The sequence below is a fragment of the Vanellus vanellus genome (assembly GCF_965231255.1).
Source record: "Vanellus vanellus genome assembly, chromosome: 1".
Taxonomy (NCBI): domain Eukaryota; kingdom Metazoa; phylum Chordata; class Aves; order Charadriiformes; family Charadriidae; genus Vanellus; species Vanellus vanellus.
This window is the reverse complement of record NC_138905.1, coordinates 10,974,538-10,999,982: the sequence shown is the minus strand read 5'-3', so window position 1 is coordinate 10,999,982 and position 25,445 is coordinate 10,974,538. Positions and strand designations below refer to the sequence as shown.

At 36.1% G+C, this 25,445-nt stretch overlaps 1 protein-coding gene across 1 annotated transcript in view; it reads right to left on the bottom strand.

Moving 5' to 3' along the window:
• Positions 1–25,445, bottom strand: part of PCLO (piccolo presynaptic cytomatrix protein) — a gene marked incomplete at both ends in the record, with an annotated part of 381,090 nt that overhangs the window by 32,132 nt on the left and 323,513 nt on the right. The window contains 2 exons of the mRNA XM_082487957.1: positions 12,545–12,612; positions 16,214–16,355. Coding sequence (XP_082344083.1) covers positions 12,545–12,612; positions 16,214–16,355 — 210 coding nt within the window. The remainder of the gene's footprint in view (positions 1–12,544; positions 12,613–16,213; positions 16,356–25,445) is intronic.

Here is a 25,445-nt window from a genome sequence, read left to right as displayed (position 1 = left end):
TGTTTCTAAAAAGCTAAACACTCAGCCAGGCACAGCCAAGACGATCAGGAGGCTGGTGGATAAATGTTATAGATATTAGATGAGCAGCAGGAGGAAACAGTAAGAATCCATAGCATACTCAGCAGGCATTGATGCAAGTGACATACATAATGTAAATCACACAAACTGACTAATTATCGTAGGCAGTATGTTACCAGACTTCTGGAAAATATGTGAACTTCTAAGTACTATAGCAGTGTGGAACCTGAAGGCAGATGTATGTATCAGATGTTTGACCCAGCTGATCTCCGGAAGCTTTGTACATTTTTCCAAGGCACGGAAATTCAATTACGTTATGTTACTATCACACCACAATCAGTCGGAATGCAAGGCCAATGTGGCAGACAAAAAAAAGTCTAAAGAAAGCATAACAAAGAAAGTGTAACAAAAAGAAAGCATACCAAAGGGTGTTTCAGAAAAGAGACACCTATGCGATGGAAGGCATTAACACACATGCAAACCCGGGGACCGTTTGGTAGAACTAATCTCATCTGATATCAGCCGCCTAAACTTTAGATAATGCAAGCTAAAATAAATGTTGTAAATTTTCATTATAATCTTTTGGTTCTTCACAGATAGTGGAAAGGGACTGGCACTCCAGGTAGCTGACTGTGAAGGGAATCCTCAATACTCTCTTGGCTGCAGGAGCAAATCAGGTTTATACCTATACACACACGGATCTGGGGGTCATTTAAGATGTGCTACTGAAACAGAAGTATATGGTCAGGAATGGCAGATGTGATGAAGATACCTGTGAGTTTCTGCAACAGCAACTGGATTGAGGCAGAAAAATACTTTAGAGTATTTAAAACAGCAGAGTACACCTATGTTCAAAGCCCCTGAATCTCTTTGGAGATAGAGAAATATAAACTGCATCCTACTCTACACACAGTACATCACTTTCTGCCATTAGATTTGTCTAGTTGCCTGTCCATTTGATTCCCTCCCACTCATAGCCTAGCAGTATCAGAATAAATAATACACAAAAGGGAAGAGCAACATATAATAGCCTAATGTCATTACAAATGCCCACACAGAACAAACTGTTTGGAATTCTTTAAGAGAAATACGCACCCGGAATCTTTTTCTTAACAGACAAAACATTATTGACATGCTGCTGCAAAGGATAACACATTTTGTTAAAGCTGCCAGCCTGTAAGACTACCATCATAGGATGAAGTAATGAACATGAAGCATTATGAAAAACACATTAATCTGAAAATAAACTGGGGACAAAAGCACAAGCAGACTCTCTATAATGAGAATGAAATGCATTTAGGCAATTTCATCATAGGAAAGGTTTATACTCATTCTAATGCACTGATTTTCAAAACCTTCTGTCTTGAAACACAACTTCCAGTGCACTAATTATAAACAGTCTCACATGCTAACATAAATATCAGCTGAAGTTTAATTTTAGCTCGCCATGTGATCCCACCTGGAAATGCTCTAGATTCATCTGCGTTTAAACAGCATTCCAAGATAACTGTTTGAACATCAATCTAAAAAAAGGTTTATACTACAAGAACACCTGAGGGTAAATAAAAAACCTCCTTTCTGAATCCCTAGCATAATAGTTTCATTTCTAACCAAGTTATAAATTATCTAGCAAAAGAAATAAAGAATCAATAATCTTTTAAATCACACACATATAATACCATACCAGCTCCTTTTACATGAGTTACAAACATTAAGGAACTACAAAGGACTGTTAAGTATAGAAAAAGGTTTTGGCATTTTTTTTTTTTTTATGTATTTCAAGTGAATACAACAAAAGTGGAGCTCTAATACAGAACTGTTTGGTAGGAACAGCTGTGTTATCATTTGTAGGCAAGCTTATAAAAATCTATTTATAGGAAGTACTTGACAAAATGTGCTATGTTTGTGAGAGGAAGAGCTTGAATTTTGGATTCTCATTTCTCTCCCCGAGTATTAATTTCAGCAAGCAAGATTAGGCCGGAAGTGAGGAAAAACATTTTAGTGTCAAGGATAATCAAGCACCAGAACAGTCTGTCTAATGAAGCCTTAAAACGTCTATCACCACTAAGAAATTTTTGGTGCAGGTTAGCTAAAGCCTTTTCAGAACAATATTGTGTTTTGAAGCAATGGGATGATCTCTTGAGGTCTCCTCGACCCCATTCCTTCTACATAGCAGCTCACACATATTTAAACACTGAACCTTAAAACAGTTCTATTTTACTTACTTTTTTTCCTGGAGTATGCACAAAATTCCAGGTCCTAATGACAGTGCTAAATGGAGGCGATCACATGAATTATCCAGAAAGATGACATTTAAAAGCTCTACTCAGTATCTTCTAGTTTCATTTTCATCACAGAGGGGAATTTATTTAGGATTTACCAATTCACCTTCTGTCATATTAATACTTCAACCTGACTTTCACTGATTCTAAATGAACACTGATCGTGAAAAATGACTCTATTCAACAGTTGTTTTAAATTACTCACTAGATGAAGTAGCCCTTCTTCAGACTTACACCAGGCAAGGCTCAGGTCCAGTAATCATACACTCCAGCATCTTCATCTTTCCTCCGTTTTTGGTGGGGCAATCTCCCTGTTTGTTTTCCAGTCTTGAAGGTCTTCATTATTAACTGGTATTTGTACTAAAGGTGCCAGTTGGGGTTAAATTAGATTTCCTTCATAACCATATCTTTCTAAAGATATAGATTACAGAATTCTACCAAAACTCTTTTATTTTTTTTTTTTTTTAGCGGTGAAACCATGTTGCTTTGTCAGATTTTTGATGGAATTACTAGCACGTCAATTCCCAGCCCCAATTCCCTCTGACCCCATTACATCTCCAACAAGCCACTAGAAAAAACCTCCTGAAAGTCCCAAGCAGCTTTATCTTAGCGGAGATGTCTTTAAGAGATACACACAAAAAAGTGATTAAGAACACTGGGCAAGCAAATTATCTTTCCACATGATTAATGAAGCATCATATCAAAGGGTGATATTTTGGTTTGAAGATGCAATACATGTGCTTTCAGGTTTTTCGGTTTTTCTTTTTGCTTGTTTGTCTTCTTAATATTTGTTAATTTTCTACAGCTCTCACGGGAAAAGTAGTTGTTTTTTTTTTTTTTTTTTTTTAATGAAAGCTTAAAAAAAATCAAGTGTTTTAGAATCTTCTTGCTGCATGATTTAATAGCTAACAGCCATCCGGTCCCAGTTCATACAAGAGTAGCACAAGCAGTTGGCCAGTCACTAGTCAGGCGCCCTGGATTTTTTACTTCTCTTTTCACAACAATTTATAATAACGTTTCAGGAACAGGATGATTTGTATCTATATAAGGCAATATTGTTTGTGATGTGGATACAAGAATATAGAAGATTATCTTGCCCTTTTTTCTTCTGTGTTTCTATCTCTGGCTGCAGTCTTTATTCTTATTTAAATTCTTTCTGCTTCTTTTTAGGAAAACCAGCTGGATTATACTGGCAAATACCTCAGGAAGGCAGAACTAATTGCTCCAATTATTACTGGAGAGCCAGGTGGGCAAATTAGAGTACTGAACCAATCAGGGATAGATAAAAGAAATGTTTCCTAGAATTAGAGAGAAAGCTGATAATTCTAAGGTTTACAATACCGCTGTTGTTTATCTTGAATTACTTCTTCAAATTAGTGTGGTATTTAGGTATTAGTAGTATGGCTATTCCTAGCTTAAGGTAGCATGTATAAAATATTATATATATAGCTTTAAAAAAAAAAAAACAAAAAACAAAAAACAAAAAAAAAAAAAAAAAGAGAGAAGATAAGGACTACTGTCAGTGCATAAGCCTGATTCATTGCTTAAGCACCCCTTGTGACAGAAAGAATGTCTGGTCTTTTCAATTTTTGAAATTAAAATTTTCATTCTCAAAAATAAAGGAGGTGTAGTATGAAAGGATCAACATGTGACAGGTTAGCTGTAAGTGCTTTCGTTACTTATTTTCTATTCCCTTGTGTCCTTTTTTCCTCTGTACTGAGGCAGTTACTCATGAGAGGAATCACCCTTGCTAGTATTTTCTGCTTTAAATTTAGTTGGCATTGATTAATCTTATGCTGTCAAGAGTAATAAATGGTAGATCTTTGGCAGAGCCTGGTGGCAGAAAGCAAGGTTGTGATTTTATATTAAAAACAGTTTAAACAATGCTAGGTAGAATTTTAACCTTTTTATTCATAGAGATAGTAGAGCAGTCTGGCGATACCGTATTCTTTCATTTAGATCTCTTCCCGGGAAAGGATCACATTTTACTCAGTAATATTTTACTTCACAAACTGACCTCATCTACATGTAAATCAGAATGGTAATAAGACTATAAAAGCAGATATTACAGCTGCTAGAAATGTTTTTTTAAAAAGAGATCACTGGGCTTATATTGCTCTTTAGGAAAGACACTGAGAACATGCAGCAATTTCTTTTGCTACATTCTCCTGGACATAAACTCAAAACCAAAAAATGCAATTCGACCAGTTCAAGTCAGTGTCAGTAACATTTCAGATTGGCTGGATCAACGTCCATTACAATCAAGTCAACAGTCTCATACTTAGTCAGTATTAGATTCTATCGATTCAAGTAAAATACTTGAAAGTCCAGACTGTTTTTTCAGGTTCTCTTGAGGTTTAGTATATGTTAGGATTAAATGTTCAATACTCCTGAGATATTTGAGTTATAGGGAAGGCAGCAAACAGCAAAAAGATAGTATTTGACATGTGCACAAGAACAAAATAGATGGTGCTCCATGTGTTTTTTAGATACCCATCTAAAAAGGCCTTGAAAGGAACTGGATTGAGCCTTAGTGCAGAAAGATGGAACTATTCCAAAAGAACATAAATCCTCTGCTATTGTGAAAGTGACTGTTTCTGACTCGGTAATGTATTGCTGATCTATATCTTGCTGGTGTCTTATGAGTCGAGGATTATGTTGTAGGAGATAGCAATTTTCTCTCCAGAAGATAAAATCCAGTTTAACTAAATTTAATAAAAATAAGTACATTTTAGTGTATAGCTTGTAGGTTAATTGGAGACTACTCTTACTAGTAACCTTGGGCACGTGGATTCACAATTCCTCTGTCTATTCAGTCACTTCATCGCATAAACATAGAAGTGCACAGTTGTATATCATATAACGATACTGTCAATTTTCCTTGGCAATAACAGTTCTCAGACTCTTACTACCCAATACTATAAATGTGACATTCCGATGTTGTTTCGGTATTTGAAGCTCAATACAAAGGTAAGAAACTGAGAAAAAGTGGAATTTTCCTGGCACGGATTCACTGACTGTATCTGTTCAAGACAAAACACGGGCGAAGCAAGTGAGATGTGCGTGCCTGAAGCTCCAAGACAAAGGTACAGAAGAGACCACTGCTGAAGGATAAAAGTGTTTCTACTTCTATAACTGCAAAATACCTTTGCCTGAATGGGCAACTGTTCCCAGAATGCCGCTCACACAGTACAGAAGTATTTGCAGTTTGTGTGTTGAACCCTTCAGTAATCATTGTCACCTCTTTCATATCATAGAACCATAGAATAAATTGGGTTGAAAGGGACCTTCAAAAATCATCTAGTCCAAACTTCTTGCCATGGGCAGGGACACATTTCACTAGATCAGACTGCTCAAAGCCCCATCCAACCTGGCCTTGGAACTTCTGTGCCAGCTAGTACCAGTCAGTTTAAATTTGGGTTGATTTTAGGCGGGAAATACAGTGCAGGTCTACCCTAACTCTTCCAGGGATGAGGCATCTACATCTTCTAGGAGAAACATTTGCCATTGTCCCACCACCCTCATTGTAAAACATTTCTTCCTTATGTCCAACCTAAATCTATTCTCTTTTAGTTTAAAACCATTGACCCTTGTTCCGTCGCTACATGCCCTGGTAAAAAGTCTCTGTCTTTCTTATAAGCCCCCTTTATCTGTCGGAAGGCCAATAGATATAGAATAATATATAACAATACAATAAGGTTTCCCTGGAGTATTCTCTTCTCCAGGCTGAACAACCCCAGGCTGAACAACCACAACTCTCTCAGCCTGCTGGCCACTCTTCTTTTGATGAAGCCCAGGATGCAGTTGGCTTTCTGGGCTGCAAGTGCACATTGCCAGCTCATGTCCAATTTCCCATCCACCAGTATCCCCAACTCCTTCTCTGCAGGGCTGCTCTCAATTAACTCATCACCCGTCTTTGAGTATCGGGAACAAATATGTGCTCTGTTTAAACTCTCTCCCACTTTACTCATTTTGCAGGTTGTGTTTTATTCTATTCTATAGTTGAGCCTTCTGGAAGGAGTAATCTACTATATTTTTTCTGATTACTGACCGAGAAAAGCAAAAAAAAAAAAAAAAGCAGTTGGCTTAATCATTAGAAATAAGTAGTTAGAGATTAGTAGAGAATTTCCTTCATACTAGAGGAAGTTAAGGGTATAATACGGAGAGTATTTACACTCATCATACAGTCCATGAGGAAACTTAGATCCCTGTAGGAGAAAATTATCAAACATAAACTTGGTGTTGACATACTTTGTAACACTGGCCTAAAGTGATGGTATACCAGTCCCCACAGAAAGTGGGGATGTAGTCCCAAAATGTAATGCTGCTGAACTCTGGAGGCACACCAGAAATCATTTGCTGCCTGCAACTGGCTGCGATCAAGGCAATAACTGGTGTTTGTCTATTTTACAGCAAGGCTGACTTTTGCCCTGTCCCCAAGGTGGCAGAGGGGCATCTTCACCTCTCTCCTTCTGAGATGGACATTCTCCAGCATAAGCTTCTCAAGATTTCCCCAAAATGGGAATTCCACTAATTTTGGCAACAAACTGCCAGAAAATCTGCTTCTTTCCATGAATTCACGAAAATCCTTCTTTTCCAAACCCAGAACATCTATCTTAGGGTCTCTTTATAATATTTTTTTTTGCATTTCCATTCCTAAATTACAGTGCTTCTCCATAAAATATCAAAGAACTTTTAAAACAAGTGACTGGATGTTTTGTCATCTGGTTTCCTTTATGCACCTTTGTGGAGAAGTGTCTATAAATGTTTTAATGTTTGCATCCTTTCTAATTCCTTTTTTATGTTTAAGAACAGTTAAAGAGCAAAATGCTTGTGATGGAAATATGGCTAAATATGTCCTTCTGGTATTCATGTTAGATGACCTAAAATGAGGCTATGCTTCATGGAAGTTACCTTCTAATAGATACAATTATATAAACTAGACTTGATTATGAAAGAAGGAAAGTCTCAGATGACACCAAAGTTACATAAATTTAATATTTAACTTGATCTCTGTCCTACATTGCTCCCAGTCTCAGAGTTTTCATTCAAAGTCATCATTGCTTGTGCAAGGGCAATAAAATTCACCTTAATATTAATCCAGCAAGAAGTTAATTCTAATTATAATCTCCTTCATGAATATTAAGCATCATATTTTAATCTGATCTCACAGTCCTTTTTTTGTGAAATCATACAGATAACTGCAAGAAAATTTTCTCGTCTGTAGTAAACCCCTTATTTTCAGACTGGCCAACCAAGACTTCAAAGTACAGATTTGTGCATAGGCAAAAGAATTTGCAAATCTCAGTAACTCTGCTGTGATTAGCCCTTAATAATTTCCTTCATCTGTCTTTTTTCTCCTCTTACTTATGACTTTCTGATTGAACGTCTAGAATTAAGAAAATTTCTCTCTGAATATCCTCATATTATAGTTCTGATATTTCAGCCATTGGAGTTAAGAAAGAAAATCAAAATGGTAAATTTTTGAAGTGTGGAAATGCAGCAAGTTGATTTAACCAACGTCTAAAGCCCTCAGTCTTTTCTCCGTCATACCACAGTGAGTCCTTTGGCTTAAACAGAGTTACTCTGGCCTAATGAAACAGCAAGTAAAAGGAAAATGAATTTTTTTACTGAGTTTTAATTACTTAGAAGAACATGACAATGCTTTGTTGTGCCTATTCTGTGAGTTTGTTTCATGCCTTGTTTTACTCGAGAGAGCTAATCCACATATGACTCCTGGGCATCCTTTCAAGACAAAGCATGATACAGTTTGCAAGATAATTTCTCCAGGGTCTATTCCATGCAGACATAATGAATGAAGATTTCACCACGACTATTCAGAAAGCTATACAGGAAAATTTACAAGTCAGATGGTTGCCAGTCACTCACATACAGAGGTCACGCACCTTTCTTCCAAAACGTTATTAGAATGACCTCCTAACCTGTTTTAAGGTTTGTGTGGCATTTCAATCATTTTTCTCATAAATAAATATTAGACTGTCTTAATTAATGAAATACAATGTTAAGTGATGAAACTGTTGAAACCTAATTTCTTATTTTATAATGCAGGCTGATGAACCACAAAGCTCAAAAATTAGGAAAAAAAAAAAAAAGGGTGTTTTTTAGGTTAGACTACTCTGAATAGGTGAAATAAAAACCACAGTATTGTAAAATTAGCCTGTTAAAGCATAATGTTATCACAGAGCTTGTTTGGGTTTTTTAATCTGCAACTCAGGCAAATACACAGCAAATGAAAAAGGAAAACCCTGGAAGACATCATTAAAAGCTCTGTAGACAATGAGTGCGTGTCACAACTATATCATCTTGCAGAAGTTCATTAAGTATGTGTGCATCATCAGATTTTGAAAGAGTAAAAGAGTACATATGAATCCCTTCTGCTTGAGTGTAGAAATACATCTACTGAGGCTTTACTAGTATATTCCGCAATTTTCTGTTCAGGTTAAGCTATTTATACAGGGAGTTTCTTACAGGACTTCATTTTACTGCACTCTAAGGATGATGCTCAAAGGACCACTGGAAATGTCCGAAAGTGAGCCTCTAAGCCTTGGCAGAACTGTGTACAGAAGCTTTTGGTATTCAGGACATGGACTGCATGGGATTTATTTTTATAAAAGTAAAAAATGCCACTCTCTTGGAAGATGTGGGTGGGGAGCCACTCTGTTCCTATGCAAAGTTTACAACTTTCTGACTGAAAATCCTGACAAGAATGAGGCCCAGCCCAGAGGATGACAGAAGCGCTGTCAAAAGTGCTTCAAACAATACTGAATGGGTGAGGCTGGGTCATGTTTACCAATATATTACTCTTTCCTAAAAGAGACTTTGTTTGAGATAAACCTCGATGTCTGTAATCCCAGAGGAATGATATTTTGCATGTATATAGTATGAGAAGATCCAAAATTTCCATATAGTATACTATTTAATTTAAAATGTTGGGGAGATTATATATATGTGCACATTTATATATATCTTCTACCAGAAATAATGGCAGTTTGGGATTACTTAGTAAATTTGCCCTTCTGAAATGTACTAAAATAATTTTCCCCATATATTTCTTAATTGGATAAAAAGTTGGTGGGTGGAAAATACCATCTGGGATCTATTGGCTGGGTAGTTTCACAGGGCAGATAGACCAATCATGATCTACGACTGAATCAAGTTATTAATCATGTGCTTTTAATTGTTAGTTTCAATCCTTACATGGAATGCAATTGGGTTTTTTGTCTGTAATGTCTGTAATATTCCACAGCATGTCATAAGAGATCTTTAAACAAAAGATATCGCACTTTCTGAAATGAATAGAAATCGGTTTGCATAACTCAATGAAGATCACAATATGTATCATAAGATTTACTGAAGTTTAAGAAGATGAAGTATTTCATCTGCTCAGGGAAGAATGTCCAGTGTAAGATAGCATGCAACAATGCATATCATAAAAATAACTGTAACACAGCATCCAAGAACAAAACTCTGAATTATTTTATATTATTAAGTAGTATGAAAATACAGAATATGACAAGATGATATGTTCAGAGAACCAAAGTTTATCATAGCAATACTCACAGTTATTTATATTGACCATTTGGTTGTGTCAGCAAAGTAAATAGTACTGTTTTCCAATATTTACTTATAAGCTAACTGATACATCTTAATAGCACAAAAACTATTCCCAAGAAAACATTTGCACATTTCTCAAGTGGGTAAGCAATTACAAAAGGACCATATTTTTCCCTGATGATTCCACGTATGTACATGCCTAAATTTTGGTGCCATACCCCGTGAGCTGAATCCGAACCCTGTTGCTACAGTTTTGATTCAGCTCCCTAGAAAGCAGTTTTCATTGCCATTTGAGAGTCCTACCTCGCTTTGCCTCCGGCTACTGGTCTTAAAGATCTTGTTTCTCTAAGTCCCTGCCACATTTGCCAGGCCTGTGTGAATGACTTGGGTACCTAAAACATTTCAAGTAGCAATAGATCCACATGTTTAAGCAATTGAATTTATTCTGCACAGTTTTAAAGGGAGTAATCCACAGGCTACTTTTCACAGAAGTTATCCGTCAAGAATATTTGAAAATGTAAAAATAGTACTAGTATTAAAAAGTTTTGTGTGTAACACTAAACCCTTATTTGAAATGAGAATAGTCAACTATGGAAGCTCTCCACAAATAAATGAAAAATGGGAATGAATATTTTCTTCCGGTTAATCACAGAGCTCATCTGATTCACAACACAGATAAGTGCACAACAGAAAAGATATGATTTGATCTTTAAGACTTTAAGATTTTCATTTTGTTCATCTATGAAAAGAATACCACGATAACTCAATAATACTGAAGTTATTCCCAGTAAATCTTGAGTTCCTCTAAATTCTGAACTACTTCCCCGCAACATAATTATATTTACATGCTGAAACAGAAATGCTCTTGAATTGTTTTCCAAATTTTAGTTTAATTTATCATTTGAGACTGATCTGTCCCATCTCAGTCAGCGAGAAAACAGATGCTAAAAACCAGGATGGCTGCCCCGGCTTCTCTCAATGGGGAGATCCAAAGCTTAGTAAGAACCACTCATTTTATCAGACTCGACGTTGTAACTCTGAGAGTTCTCAAGTCAGAAGAGGGGAATTGCGTCATAAGCGAAAATTAGGGAATTGCAGCTCTTGAGTTATTTGCAGATTTTGAAGATGAGGAGAAACATGCCTTTGGCTGGAAAAGTAGTTCTAGTGACCAAATGCTTCATACGCATCTTTTAGAATGTTTCAAAAGGTGATTATTTGGTTGGGTCTTTGTTTGGGTTTTTTTTTGAGTGACACAAACATTAAACCAAAACATTTTGTATTTGTAGGTTCTGAAATTTATGATCCAAAACCTTACTCACGGTGCAATTTATGACAAACAAAATTATGAAAAGCAATTTGTTTACAATTATCATTCTGTATAAAACACTTCGTAACAAAGTAAAAATGGAAAATTCCTGATTTCCCATTTTCATCCCACCATTTGTCTTTTAAAAAATAGTTCGTTTTTCAAATACTTAAAAATACCATTGAAGAAATTGAAGTTTAACAGGCAGCTGAATTTGGATTTTTGTATGATGAGTACTATGTACTGAAAGATTTAGTAGAATGCATATACACAGTTATGGATTTTTGCATTGGAAGAGACAGTTTTACAGTTCTACCTTCAAATTCTAATTTGATTTCTTCAAATATGTGGAACATTGGATGGCTTTTACCTCAAATATAGGAACAGCAATTATTTCCCCATGTATACAGATTGCAGAAACCTGAGAAATGTTATTTTTTTTAAGGCTGAACTTAACATGACATTAACCTCAATTGTATATATGAATTTAAATTTATGAATTAATTAAAACCCCAAAGCTGCATTGAAATGCATTAAAGTGATAAAAGTAGTATGTTAATAATAAAATGAAAGTCATGATAATTAAGTTTTATATTTGAGGTTAACAGAAACATACACTTGAAAGAAAATACCTTATATGTAAAGGGAAATGGAATTTTCCTAACATATCCTTCAATACAAAACACTCTCTCCATTTTCATGCAGTTGTCCATTATTACACATGAAAGAGATAATCACATTGCTCATGAGAGTTTGACAGCCATTCTGTCAGGATCTTTCCAGGTCCAATATTACAATATCTCATTCTTTGGCAGCACCACATTCACACCGAAAAAAAATCACTCAGGATTTCCCAATCAGATAAGAGGTTCACTATAGTCTAAGTGCAGCAGTCAAACTTGATGGTCAGCTAATATTTTTAGGTAAACTTAATGTTTTATGTAGACACCAAAATCAATAATTCCTTTATGAAGTCAATATTCTGAAATGTTATAATAATAGACCCTGACGGCCATTGGATATTTTCTTCTGATTTAATGGGTATTGAGTCAGCTCTATACTTCATATTTTTTATTCCAATACTATGAAAAGCAGTGAACATTAAGAAAGATATTATTCATTGCAATCTGACTATTTAATTACCTTTAATAAACAGGTAAGACACTGTTCTCATTTAAACTGAAGACTCATTACATTGGTGCTATGTGTAAAGGGCCCATAGAGCAAACGAAAGTCAGGATCTTAATCTATAGGACAAAGAGAGCATAAGCTAATCTTTCATAGCGTAACAAGTAAAAGAAATAAACATATTGGTTCTATAAACATGGGATACCACTGTAGTGTTGTTTGTATTTCTTTTTACCTTCTGCATCAGTTAATCCCACTCCTGACTGCTTTACTGGTTCTTGTCCATTCTGGCTCATCTTCCCTCTGTTAAAAGACATGGTGGTAGTTGTCAGTAAGATCGTAAAGAGACGAGATGTAAGAAAATGATACATCCAAGCCAACGAAGCTTGGTTCTGTAAAAAAAGACAAACATGACACGTATTTCTGGAAAAAAAAAAAAAAAAACAAAACAAAACCAAAAACAAACAAAAAAGTGTGTGTGTCTGCGCATATTTAATTTCAAGAAAATAAAGTGGACCATAGTTGTTTTTTTTTTTCTATTGCTATTTGGACAGATTGCTTAAGAATATTATTTTTTTTTCTCTTTTGGAGGCAACTGCAATTGCATCTTGTTAAACCTGTGCATTCTTATAGAACGGGGCCATCATGTGCTGTCTGCTACCTGCCCCTCATCAGCCTGGGGTTCTGCAATCAGCCTGCATATCTTCCCTTCTCGCTTTATCTTGTTATGGTGAACAGTGAAATATATAATGAGTCACAAAAACAATATTTGGTCTACAATACTCTTACTTCAAAGGTAAGGCATGTCTGTAGTCATTATCTTCTTTTATTGATTCCTTTTACATTACAGTTTAGGTTCAGTTCTGAGACAGACGTTAATTTTGAAGTAAGGTTAATGGAATAAATAATGCTCTGGAGGTCCCTATCTTTCTCCGCTGGATGTAGAAAGAACCTGTACTGCAATCTAGATGTCTATTTTTAGGCAATGAAAGTTAGGTAAAATATAAGCTATCTTTAAACATACTTGTTGCAGGCTCAAAGGCATGATTACAATCACTCTCAAAACCATGCCAGTTATTATGAGATGTTTGTGCCTCTATTTGTCCCTTAAGACTCTGAAATGCTGTGGCAGAGAATATAAGGCATTATCTTCAGATACATGTGATTGCTCTGGGGTTAAAGGGTCACCGCTGTTCTTTGCTACCAATGAATCATAGAATCATAGAATGGTTTGGGTTGGAAGGGACCTTAAAGATCATCTAGTTCCAACCCCCCGGCCATGGGAAGGGACACCGGGTTCTTGTTTCACAGCAGCAACAGAAGCTGTCCAAGTTCACAATGAACTACAAAATTAGTATAAAAAGTCAGTTTTTAAAGTGATTTTAAAATCATTTTTAACTGAAAGTTATTTTTTTCTTCTTCTGAGAGGTAATACTTCATAAAATTCATTACAAATACGAGAATTATTTGTCCCTAGGGTTATATTCCTTACACATTGTTTAGTTGCTTTTCACCTTTGCATTCAAAATTAATATAATTTTACAGAAATTGTACTGGTATGGATGGTTACACAATACAAAGGCACAGAGAATCTGGTCTTTATCAGAGATGATAACATAAGTAACTTTCAGGGGTATTACAACTGGATGATAAGAGCCTTTTTAAAAAAATCTAAGTAGAAAGACATAACAAGATTTATTCAGCTGTTTATAACTGTATATAATGATTAATTTCCCTTGATTGTTATAACAATGTTTAATATTGGCAAGTATGCTAACTAGCTATCTCATCAAACATTTCCCACGGTGTCACTATTTAATTCTTTTATTTTGTTTCATGACCAAAAGTTCCTATGGTTAAAAGAATTTGGACTAGAGTAAAATGTTTTAAACTTACCCTATCCAAAACTTTTTCTATTCATAGATCAGAAACTTAATCTAAACAGGGACCTTATAACCAAAAATGTTTTTATATGCCAAGGCAATTAAAGTTATTTAGCCTACTCAACGCTTCACATCCAAATTGTGAGCTGTGGTCTTATGGATATGCTGAATTAGTGTACCAGGTCAGAATCCTTGAAGTCATTATCAAGCCTGTGTGAAGGCAAATGTTGACTAGAATTTCAATCATACATATATTCAGATATATAAGAATTTTTATTCAGAATTCAAAATGGAAACAGTTATCTATTTTAAAACATTCTCCCCAGCAATGATCCCAAAGGTCTCTGGTGGTAAAGACTAATTTTGTCATTCATTTTCATTACATTGCTGTCTAAAGCCCTTGAGATTAACATGAAAAAGAAAATATTTCTTATCTATATAAATGTCCTGTGTAACTTCCACAGCCTCTGTCTAATATCAGCATATAAACAATTTACTTTAAAAATGCCATAATAATAATAATAATAAAAAAAAAGATAGTCTGGCCCTCAACAGAAAATAAGAGGGTTGGATAGATTTTATTTAATCAAGTAAAATTAATGGAAACAAATTACTATAAGAGAAAAGCTGAACCTGTGGAGACTTCACCCTGTTTTTCAGGAGAAGCGGGGCTGATTTCAGGCTTAATGGACTGGTGAATCTGTCAGCCAAATGCCAAGTAGCTGTAGATACTGTGACACTGCTAGACAATACACAGTAAGTGATACTATTTGGATTCATATTTAGCATATGGGAACTAAAAACTTCTGAGAGCTCCATCTTGTGCTTCTGTGCACAAAGATTTTATGCATTTGTGCTTTTCTCATTAGGAACGATGGCAAAATAATTTTGAGATTGTCAAATCCAATTAAAGATCATCTCTTGGCCACCGGGAAGTACAGCTCATTTTAACCTAGAACAACATGAGTGAAAAGTTCAATGAAGATTAAACAATTGGCACCCTACAACCTGAGCTCACATTGTCCTCCTAGATTCTGAAGATGAGGTTGAAATATTAGATTTTCTGTTTAGCTACGAATAAGCTGTAGACAAATACCATAGGGCTTTATTTTAGAAAAGTTATGAACACTTAGAAATGTCATAGTCGTAGACAATGATTTTTTTCTTCATTCAAACTTTTTTAGGAAGATTATATCAAGTTCTTGTGACTAATAATCCAAGGGAAAAGCAAAAAACTTGTGTCCCAGAGAAAAACTTGAACAACTATTGCAAACATTGAATAAGCAATGACTACCAAGTAAGATTTTGAGAACAGTCAATCTATAATACTTTCAGGCCAGAAGCATTAAGTTGATTAGGAGCAATTGCTTTTCTCTATAAAGGAATATAAATAAAATATTGCTAAATGAAGTTGCATGCTGCCAAATTTGAGGGGAAAATAATCCTGGCAAAACATTTCTCTGTGGAATAGTTAACTGGGCAAAATGTTTGAAAATTAAATTTTATAGGATCATTACACTGATAGTAGCTTGATAATTCCTACAGGGACTCCATCCTAAAAAGGTTTTTCCAACCAAGAACTGAGAAATTCTGCTCAATCTTGTAAAAACTTAGGAAAAGTTGGGTTATATCCAGAATCTTAATTTCATTTGCACTAGTAGCACTTTTTTCTAGAAGGAAGCCAATCTGAAAACTTAAACTAAGCATTCTCAGGCCTACTAAAGTTGAACAACCCAAACCTACCTTTAAGTGCTTTCATCCAAGGGTGAGACTAACACCTCTCCTGTGTGATAGCAATAAATTAATGAGGCTGAGGAAGAGGTTTGGTTGATTATTAAAAATTAAATGCTCAACAAAGCAGGATAAAAATGTGAACTCTGAGAAATTCTTCCCAGTTAGCTGCTATTCTGCTGCGTAACTCAAGTCTGCAGGGGAGACTATGTAAGAAGATGAGTGGCAAGTGAAAGGGCTATACATAGTCAGTGCATGGAGGATACAGTATAGTAAAGGAAAAACCTTACATTCTTGGGATGGGAAATAGATTATTCTCTCCCGTGGCACTGCTGCTGCCTTCGCTATCCATGCTGTATCCACTGCCAAAACTACTGGCTGACGAGCCAGTGGAGACAGAACTTTCTGCAGGTCGGTGATTAGTAGACCTTGCTGTACAGAGCGGGAACAGTGGGTTACCAAAAACTTTGTAAGACATCAATACCATCCACGTTAAGAAAAAATGTAATTTATCAAAATCACATGCTGCAAATATTTTCAGTTTTTTACTTTACGTTCCAGTATTGCATTATCGTCTTTTGCAGATTATTTTTATTTTCACATAGAATAAGTTGTTCTAAACCAAATAGTATACTACCATATCTTTTTTCCAGTCATGTTAATAGTTCAAATCAACAGCCTGAAGGAAAAAAAGAATGGGTTAGACTGATTAACACTGCTTTTCTGATTAAAGCTACAGAAAACCAGTTATTCATCTGAAGCATTTGATATGGTAATCTCGTAAAAATGAAAATCCCAGTGGGCCTTCTTCATATTCCTCATGAAACATTCTTTGCATTTGGTGATTTTGAGAAGGAGAGGAAGCTGAAAGGAAATATAGGTACACCATCTATAGTCACAGAGATTGTACGAAGACCTCCACCCCTCTTCAGACGTAACACGGCTACTGCATTATATTTCTCAACTGCTCCTATCCATCTGGATCTCTCTTACTACATGTCTAGAACTTAAATGCACATATTTTGATGGAACCTGCCCTAATCTTGCTTAAAACCAATCGGTGTAGAAAATGTACACCAGCATATGTTATTTTTACTTCAGATACTTTATTTTGTGTTTTGGATATTGTACTACATGAAGAAATCTTCCAGTATTCAGCCTTTAGCAAGTTGAGAAATATAAACAAAAAAGGACACAGTGACATTACATAAAATAATTAATATATGTACAATAGAATAGCTATTCTCATATTGAATAACACAATTGTCTGGGAATATTAATACAGATTTTTGGAATTCATTTATTAAATGTCCTCTACTACATCTACTATTGTCATATTTCATCTATTGCAACTGACTGAGCATATATATTGAAGATACAAAATACTTTTTTGTAAAGTTATTTTTCTGTGAAGACTTAATGAGGTTTTATTTTATGTTGGTGAACTGTGAAACTCTAATGCAAGTGGTTAAAAGAGATTCTTCTTTAAACAAGAAACTAGTCAAATTTCTAAATGGAAATTACCTCAAATAAGAGCCAGAACCCCATTGGTGTCTTGCCTTAAATTGGCAACCAATATTTATGTTTGACTCAGTGAATAATATTTTTGGTAAAGACTGCTGCGTGCTGCCTGATGTAGGACCGAGAAGATGAGCGTGACTCCTCGAGTGTAATGCAAAAACAGATTAATAATTGAAACTTGAAGAGGGGAATGAAGCAATTCACGTATCATCAATCCTTAGGCCAAACTGTGAGTTAAGACAGAACTCTTACTCTGTAAAACGATTCTTCACTGCTAAACCGAGCTGTCACATAACTCTTTAAAAACTCTCTGCTAGCCTCCTCTGTTTCACTACTGCCTACAGCCACAGAAGGAATCTGTCAGTCTAAATTATTGTCAGACAAAAATATTCTTTAGCTCTGTTTCATGATTTTATACATTAATCATAGGCTATCCTCTTGGATACTAATACAACTTAATAAACTGTAAAATCGTAGTGTTATTAACAGATACCCTCAGTATCTCATCTGGAGATAAAGCCACCCATTTTTTTACCAGGACAGAGCCGGAGCACCGCAGTGTGCCCTGCTCGGGCGGTTGTGAGCAGCGGTTGCTCTGTCACCAGTTTGTGTTACTGTGATGGAATTCCTATGACTATGGTGACATGTCAATAGGAAACTGCTGCTGTGAAATGTTCTGCAAGAGTGAGAATTCAGAGAAGAGAAGTCAAGCTCATTACTGCCAGCTGCCCTGTATTCAACAGCCTGTATCGGGGCTATCTCCTGTCAGTCCCAAACTAATCCATAACCTCAGTTCTCATAGTGTTTATGTGACCTATATGACCACCGATGTTTGGTTTTGGGGATTCTGAGGGCTCCTTTGTGTTGGGTTGGGGTTTTTTTTTGCCATGGCATGACAAATGCCTCACAGGTGAGGACAATCGAGGAAGCCACACATCTGCAAAACCCACAGAAGCCGAGACTGTATTGTGCCAGCACAAAAGAGTGTCTTTAGTCCTTCCCTTCGGCATGAATTTGCTTAGTGTAGCATAGATCTCCACCATAACATATGTGGCTGAAAGGGTGGTTCTCATCTGAGCTCTTATTTTTATTGACTTTGCTGTAAAAGCTACTGCCTGAAGTGATTTCTTATATCTTTGCTGGTGGATTTCTAAAACCAATAAGAACTTAGAATTTAGTTCAAGCCAGAAAAGCTTGAATTAAGCTTATATACATGGCTTAGAAGTTTTGCTACATCTATTTATAATCAAAACATAGTTGTTTCTTTTGAAACAGCTGTATCCTGATGATACATTCAGTGTGATGTATTTTTAGTTTCTCTACTGTTTTCACTAATTTACATCTTTTTCTATATTGATGTTTTTTTCCTATAAGATCTGTTGGTGAATGGTTATAATGGGTCCAAGTTTAGATTCATGACTAGATTTTGAAAATTCCAAAGTTCAATGTTATTCTTTTTTTTTCCCTCTCTGCTCTATGAAAGTAATGAACTACAGCATCAGTTTCTGACAAGAGATGAAATCCACAAATAGATTTACAGATGGTTTTGTGACAAATAAGGAACCTGGATACAGAGAACTCCTCCATAACTGGTGACACACCCACATTTTCTATATATCTATATTTTTACAGATAAATCTAAACCTCTGAGCTTCTGCTGCTGGTTATGTAGGAAACTTTCAAGTTCTGAAGATGTGACGATGCCTGCTGCCAGGCAATATTTTGGCTAAGAGAATAGCTATAGTTAGATTTGTACTCTAAGTTGAGAGTTAGTTTGTAAGTTGAGATACTAGTTTGTACATTCATTTGCAATCTTGCCCTTTCTCTTTGTACCAATGCAAACGTAGTCTTAAGAACTTTAACAAGAGAGGCTGAGTTCTCTGTGGTACTCCTCTAGTCTTACTAGCCTATGGAAGGTCTCTGAAACCCTGTAAGTGTCAGAGCACTTGCCACCTTGCTTGGCCAATTGGGTTCCTACCCACATAAAGGACAAGTAACTGAAGTGAGATTAGGGCGGGTTCAATTTTGAGTTACAGTTCTTCTGCTTACAGTTGCCTACACTAAAAAAATGCCTAAGTTCTCAGCTTTTGATGTCAAAGTTCTGCCAGGAGGTGCCTTGGTCTGTAGAGCGTTGAATAGCTTTATATGGATTCACTCTTGTCCAAAGATTGGATATTCTCTTCTGCTATCACAGAGGTGCCTGATACTACAAGGTGTAGTCTTGCTTTACTTAAATGTACAAAATTTATCTGAATAGGAACTTGGACAAAGGCAAGTGCCATCATTTGAATATTAAAAATCCAGTGCATGCAAGAGCTATATTTCATTGCTTCCTTCCTTCGGTTCTTCAAATTATTTTCTGGTTCTTAGAAAGAATAAACCCTTTTAAATACTTCTCATGTGCAAGGTCTTGCTGTCAGTTACACACGATGCTGAAATCTTTCCATTTTTAGAGGAAAGAAAAGAGTCTTCAGGCCTCATCAGATGGAAGAGCTTAAGCTTAACTGAAGATCATCACCCAACATCATCACTTGGCCTCTTCCTGGGAGAGAGATATCCCTTTTCCCCTCCAGATCCTTCTCCACGAACTTTTTATGCCATTTATCAGATGCTTGATACATTTTAAAGATTGCAACTTGAGTGATGTCTGGGCTGTCCAGCCATTGGACTACGCAGAATAGAAATAGGAAACGAAAGTTTAAAACTCTAACATGAGATGCTTCCTCTGAAGGAGTGCACAGAATCTTTTATTATATAAAGCTATTGTTGTAGCTTGATTTAATTTTGAGTTGTTAATCGTGTTTTAGCTGGTAGTTCCCCAATGAGATGAAATGTTCTCTACTTGGAAGTTGTCCTGATGAGTAGACATGTCATATTTAGTAGCTAGTAATGTGGTGTTAATGCTTCCTCCGAGTGACACTGTTTTACTGTCTGTCAGACAGGCTGGCATGAGCAAAAGTTCAACCATTCTAGAGAATAACACATAAATGAGTTGGAAGAGTTCTTGATTGCTCACAGGAATTCTTTCAGATTCTAAAAACGTGGATCATAACGTTATCCCTGACGTAGGATCAGGGTTTCCCAAGAAAAAAAATTATAATGGTTAAACTGATATCTTTTGACCTTTGTATTGTTTACAGAAATAAAATTCTAAAAAAGACTTTTCCTTCGACAGAGTGATATTTGACCACATATTCCCTTATGCCTTCTTGGAAAAGAATTGCCGATTCAAGAAAATTGAAGCTAGGACTGATCTCTCCTTTTAGCTTCATTTTTTCGTTTTTATTTTTTTAAATTATTATTATTATTATTATTATTATTATTAGCAAGCTATTAGTTGTATGCATCTATGGCAAAAATATGCTTTTGCTCATGCTTTGGTTTATGGACCAGTTGGAAAATCAACTTTTATAATCAAGGAAAGCATTTAAGTCATACCTTAATATAAAGAAAATACTGTATTAAAATCAATAAGAAAAGAAAGAATGGAAGCCATATGATTTCACTTAATCTTTCAGAAAAGTCTGTTTTTACCACAGAGAAGATGCTTTTTAAAAGACTAACATAACGGAGATATAGATAATTCACACAAAACCCATAACCATGAACTGCCAAATCAGTCAGCAGCAAAACCGACACAATCCAGCACTGTCAGCTGCCCCAGCTATTCTTTACAGTGAACGGACTTCTGTTTTTATTTTTAAAGACTTAAGTTTGAAAAATGGGACGATGCTGTTCTGTGGTTCCTGTGGATAAAAGAACAGACTCAAGCAGATCTTACTCCTGAGGATTAAATTATAGACGTTCCCCCTTTCGGGTATCTGTCTAGAAGCAGAAATACAACTGTCAAAACACATTGGGAAAGACAGTTTTATTTGTAAACCAAACAGGAGGAGGGAAAAACACTTTTGAGTACTCATTCAGGATTAAGTTTTGAGACTTTGCCTCTAATTGATTGAAAAAAAAAAAAAGTTCTTTATAACTGGCAGTCTTGTGAGAAACCCTGGGTGACAAAAAGGGCTGATAGCATCGTGCTGAGTCTGCTCAGAGAGCTGTAAACCCATGAGAGCAGGTGAGATCACCTGTCTGCTTTGGATAGTTATCTGCTGACCAACAGACTGGGCATGTCACACACAGCGTCTTCTGGCAGAAGCTTGTCACTCTCAGTCGCCTTGTGTTTCAAGCGTTCCAACTTCGAACTGCCCCCAAATGCCAGTTTACATGCTTTTATGAAGGGTTTGCTCACACTAAAAGCAAATGCTGCTCAGGCTTGGTCCATAAGGGTCTGCAGTGTACAACCCTGTTGTTGGGACTGCTTGCTGCATCTTTTGTGAACTGGCAACAGAATGGGGATATGTAAATAATTGCTGATCAAAGGCATATACCTCAGGTCAGTTCTGATTGATAGTTTCTTTTCCTCACTTTTCCTCACATTGAACAGTACTTTAGACCATGGTCTCATCCATTTCAGCCACATTTGTATATCAGACACAGCTTTGACCACACGCAGTGATATTTTGTGAAATTTCGATACAACTCTACAGAGCAATTTACTGTTTAAAGTGAGTAATGGAAGAACAGCACTCATCTTAAACTGTGGTGATGACTTTTTTTATTTTACCCAGCAAGGCAATTCCAATAAAATAATTTTCTTATATGTGCTCTGTAGGGTTAAGCTACCATCTACCAGACTTTTGAAATAAGAGTTATCAAATGAAGAATCTGAGCAATTTCCTGAAATTACATGTCAGCTTAAAATGGTGGAAGAGTAAATAGCAGGAATAGCCAAAGCAAAATGTGCCAGCTATTAGACTGAAACAAGACTCAAAAGATCGCCTCAGATTATTGCTCTCTGCAGAGAACGGGGACAAACTGTTCTTGTTTTGATAATGGTTCTTGGAAATGGGTTATTTGTAGCAACATGAAGGCCCATTTAACTTGGAAAGTAAGAGACTAAGAGACTAGTGAAGCTAGGCATAAACCAGCTTTGCGCAGTAAATTATTTAAAGTGTGAAGGAAACATCCTAAATTATTGTAGGAAATTAAAATGCATATAGACCTAAAGGGACCCCAAATAAGCAGGTATTTAAATCCACAGTCATATCCAGTTCAAAAGATTTATAGAACCTAGGAATCAATTTCCTTTCACTCCACATTGCTGCTAACGCTAGTAAATAGAACTTAGTGATAAGGAAAATTCCTGTCTATTTTAATTTCTTACAGCTAAGTGGCTAGAAATTACACCGTGCTGGCTCAGACCTGTATCACAGATTTTACCATGCTAGCAATATCTTGGTACATACATCACATCACATTTCTTTGTAGCTTTAACCCGTTATGCTGATACTTAAGTGAACTTTTGTCAAAGTTGTTGGACCAAGCGAGTTAAAAGCAGGTATGCTGCCTTTTGAATGAAAGTGTTTTAACCCAGAGGTCTTTGAGAGGTGTAAATTGACAGGCTTATTTGGGTACTGCTGTGAAAATGCTGATGCACAGTCTGTCTACTCTAGATATTCTAGCTAACAGTATTAGCTCTGATAGCAGACCTCCGCCGGACCAATGAAATCACTCGACACGCAACTATTTGCAAAGTTATTTCCTCTCAGGTTATCCCAGAAAAGTTTTTGTGTCACGATGGAAAATTTATATTGTAAAAGGTGAAATGTTCTCTATGAGATGGGAGAAATAAATAGGTTCTGGGTACATGCATTAGATTTGGAGGTTTTCAGAAAATGTTGTGATTTTAAATTCCCAGAGGTTTGCGGTTGAAAAAAAACCTTTCTATTATTGAATAAAACCTTTCTATTATTGAAAATGAAATTAGGAAAAATAGACAGAAATTGCTGTAGAAATATATTGTTTGTATTATTTTAAATAGGAATTTAACAGGTACGTTTGGACCTTTAACTGAAACACACGGTATTTTCTCTAGATCTTTAACATTTGCTAACTAATTCAGGTCAAGAGTATAGCAGTGCTTTTCTCCTGGCAGGTTATTTGCTTGTTTGGTTATTTTTTTAATGTGCAACAAAGAAAAGAGGAGGTACATATGACATCCATCATCATATGATGTTCAAGCAACAGTGTATTGACTTATAGCTTCTCTCTCATGAGTGTCTATTTGAAAGGACAGAAAAATGCATAGGACTAGAAAGACGTTCAGGCTTAAAGTCACCTACTTAGCTATTTAAATATTAATTTACTGTTCTCCAGATATCCTAGGAAGAATCAAAATAATTGTCTAGACATTATCTTCTTGGGACATATTTTTTTGTTGTTGTTGACCATTCAATATTCTGATGTAATAAATTAATTGTTTTTTCATTGTACAATCTGTACCTTGTGGGGCAAAACTGATGCTTCTTCCTCTGCAAATAAGGACAATTCCATTGAATTTTACGCATTAAGCAGGTATGTTAAACACCTATGTAGGTACACCACAGCTCCCTATAAAACCATGTACTTTAAAAAAAGACCAGTTATGTACATAAATGCTTACTATAGGGTGAACAGTATCTTATTTTTGTGCTCCTGCTGGAGCGTGTCCATTGGAGAGCCACGAGGATGATCTAAAGGCTGGAGCACCTCTCCTAGGAGGACAGGCTGAAGGAGTTGGGTCTGTTCAGCCTGGAGAAGAGAAGGCTCTGGGGAGATCTTATTGAGGCCTTCCAGTCCCTAAAGGGGGCCTACCGGAGAGCTGGGGAAGGACTTTTTCCTCGGGCATGTAGCAATAGGACGAGGAGGAACGGCTTTAAACTGGAAGAGGGCAGGTTCAGACTGAACATTAGGAAGAAGTTTTTCACTGTGAGGGTGGTGAGGCACTGGCACAGGTTGCCCAGAGAGGTTGTTGAGGCCCCATCCCTGGAGGTGTTCAAGGCCAGGCTGGACGTGGCCTTGGGCAACCTGGTCTGGTGGGCGGTGTCCCTGTCTATGTCAGGGGGGTTGGAACTCGATGACCTTCAAGGTCCTTTCCAACCTAAACCATTCTATGATTCTATGATTCTATTTCACTGGAAACTACACTTTATATTCTCACTTTCTATTCCAGTCAGGCAGAGCTGGTGCACCTTTGTACTTCACACTGATGCTGAAGGGAAATTTTGCTGTTCCTTGTCTTTCTTATTCACTGTATTGGAAGTTATTAAAACTAAAGCATTTAGTTCATTCTTTTAAAACTATAAACTGGTTTTGGAAAGGCTTTTTATATAAAATCAGTAAATAACTGGATTACAGATACACCTACTGTTTCATATGCATATAACCAGAGAACTGGTAATTATCATCAGAGTATCTCTAAGTGTTCAAGTATCTGAAGAACTCTAAAATAATTCATTTTATTTAAAACATAAGTGACCTACCAAGTAAATTCCATATAATGGAAACATCCTTCTGTGGGATAAATTACTGACTTAAAAGGAGGTGGACTGATTTACACTATCTCTAAAGCTGACTCATCTGGTGGATAAACCCTAATACACAGATTTATGTTGAAAGGAATGTGCTTGATTGTATGTGAATGTGTAATTGGTAATGATTCAGATTTTTCACAAAAATTAAATCAAATTAACTCAAACCTAGGCACTTGTCTCTCCCTCTGGCTTGGATCCCTTGCAACTTCTGTTTTCAAAGGTTGGCTCTGAAGTTTTATTTTTCCTCTCTGAGGGGTGTGATGGGAATGTGTATTATGCAATTGGTTTCTTTGCAGATCACACTCTTATCTCTAACAGGCAACAAGGAAATGATACTTCAGGGTTTATTTTTAATTAAATGCTGTAGCTGAATATTGGATTTTACAAAGGTGCTGAACAAAGACCAATGTTTTCTGTTGTAGCTTCACCTTAAAACACATTGATTAAATTACACTTTTTACTGTTTAAAATGAATACAGATATAGTTCAGTGCAATAAACTTAAACTGATGCAAGTCCTTTGCATTCACAAAGTATAAGTATACCGCAGGTGCTGGTTTTGTTTATGATTTCCTTTTTACTTCTCAACAGAC